Here is a 2,544-nt window from a genome sequence, read left to right on the forward strand (position 1 = left end):
GCAAAAACAAACAATACTATCAATTTTACTAAAACAACTTTATTTTTGGCATAAAAACAAAAAAAATAGACACCTTTCGTTTTAAAACGCATTTTTGGGACAAGTTTTAAATTTTTGCCTTTTCCGTGATAGACCCTGATTTAAAGACAATTTATGCCAACAAACCAATTTTAAAAACAACAGCTATTAATAACCAACTTTACATCTAAAAACAAAAAAAATTAAATAACAAAACTCAAATTTAAAGAAAATGATTGTTGTATTTCTGATTCTTTTTGTTAATGCTTTTTCAACATACTGTAACACTTATGAAGATCAAGGAAATATTTATTGGTGTGATAACGGTAATCAGAATGGATTTAGTATAATTTCTTATACCAACGGAAATTATATCTTGAACATATTTTCTGTAAGCGCAACAAGTATTACATTCACTCCAAACAACGATTCAACAGTTCGCCTTCCAGATGTACGATTTAATGGAGGGAGTTACAGTAAAGTTGTATTACAGACTGACAACTCCAAGCAGCCATTTACAGTCCACAATCTGAATATAGACAAACTTATTTTAAATTTTAAATGGATCAATACTGAGTTTACACAAATAGACTCTACAATTAATGCTAGAGTTTTTGTGTATAACAAACCAACCTTTATTAAATCGATGATCAATGAAAGAATGTACTTGGTGTTTAAAACAAAGTTCAATGAGACTAACAATTTATATGTAAATATTGACTTCACTTCAAGTGTATTTGATGTATATCCAATCATTGGCTTTATATCTTCAATTCCAATGTTGGACAATTATTTTGTTAATAAAAAATGCGTCTACCTCTTTTCTGGTAATGCTGTTACAATCAAAAATGTGTATTTGCAAGACTCTAAATTTCTTATAACAAACTATGGAGTTCTTTCAATATGCAGACGTGACAATTATAACAGATTTGTATTACAACAACAACCAGTTACATACACAAACGATTGTTCTTGTAAAATGTTAAATAGAAACGTTGCGATGCAAACTACACTTTTCAATTATCCAGATTGTATTTATAATTCATCAGACCTTGACTTATACACAACAAATACAGATACAACAACTACAATTAGTGATTTAAATGTGTGGAATACAATAATTTTTATGAAATCATATCAATCATTAATTATTGGAACCGATATTATATTAACTTTAAACAAACTTTTTGTCATACAAGGAGGGTGTTATTTTTATGGACTTGTCAAAATAAAAAAACAGATACATTCACAAAACAGAATACCAATATATTTTGAAACCACACCTTCTTTTGGTTATACTACTAATTATTTAACAAATGATGTCATTTTTTATTACAAAACAAAGAGCAGTTCTTTTGATTTAATTACAGATGTGACCAAATGTGAACATGCTGTTATGCATTCCAACTCAGACTGTAGTACAAGTCAAAAATGTTATTTGAGTGGAAGTTCGACTGTACCCACAGCAACTACATATAATGGAAATACCAATTTGTTTTGTGGACTCAATACACTCCCTTTTCTATTTGATCTGGTATTCTCTTCAACGTTTGGAGGGAGTTATAAAATCAGTGGAGAGTCGTATTGGAATCAACTTTACTGTTTGGCAACGAATTGTAACTTAAGTTCTACCAATGTTATTGATATCAAGAAAATAGTTGTTGACAACACTTTTGGAGATTTAATTTTGAACACAGAGATTATTATTGAAAACTATGAAATTACTACAACTAAAACATATTATGTCATGATGAATATGGACATAGCAACTTTAAAAATTGATATACAAAACAATATGAATACAAACATTCTATTTGTTATTAATAACGGTACTTTGGCTATTAAAAATATTGAAATTGGCTTTTCCGTGACAACATGTATTGATATTGTTTCGTCCAAAACTTCAATAACAGAATACTCAAGTGTTACAATTACAAATTCAAATTACAAAATTATGACTGATTTACTATCACAAAGATTACTTAGAATATGCCCAACCAACAATGAAAATTCAACAATTGCGTGCATTGAAAAAGCATCACCAATTGCAACATCAATAACTTCCTATTATAAATACCCTCATTGCCCTTGTACACAATCAAATTGCGTTGTACAATTTTCTGGTGATGTTTTTAATTTACAAAACGTACAACTTCAAGGAACTCTAATGATGAAATATCACTCTTCTTCAGTAGAACCAAATATTATAAATGTGAATAATATCAATTTTCTCAAAACAGAATATGGAATGAATAATGCTATTCACTTGTATAAATCTGTTCATGTTGAATTTGGTAAACTTACAAAATATGATTCTACTCAAGTATTAAAATTTGACTCACCATTTGTTGTTGACGGAACCAACATTTTGAAATGTGCTCTTTTTGCTGAAGTTCATTTCATAAATAAACAGTTTACAATTGATTCATTAAGAATTACAAAAGATACAGTAACATCTGTTGTTGAGACACAGTAACAATTTCATATTAAAGAATCATATCCACTAATCAAATAGCGCAAAGGACT

At 28.6% G+C, this 2,544-nt stretch overlaps 1 protein-coding gene across 1 annotated transcript; it reads left to right on the top strand.

The window, feature by feature from the left end:
- Window positions 1-250: 250 nt before the first annotated feature.
- On the top strand, window positions 251-2,494 carry EIN_336600 (hypothetical protein; the record flags this gene model as incomplete). Its single annotated transcript, XM_004253805.1, has 1 exon — window positions 251-2,494. The coding sequence occupies one exon, from the start codon at window positions 251-253 to the stop codon at window positions 2,492-2,494; it is 2,244 nt and encodes a 747-aa protein (XP_004253853.1).
- Window positions 2,495-2,544: the final 50 nt, after the last annotated feature.

The sequence above is a fragment of the Entamoeba invadens genome, assembly GCF_000330505.1.
Source record: "Entamoeba invadens IP1 unplaced genomic scaffold scaff_1105074724545, whole genome shotgun sequence".
NCBI lineage: Eukaryota > Evosea > Mastigamoebida > Endamoebidae > Entamoeba > Entamoeba invadens.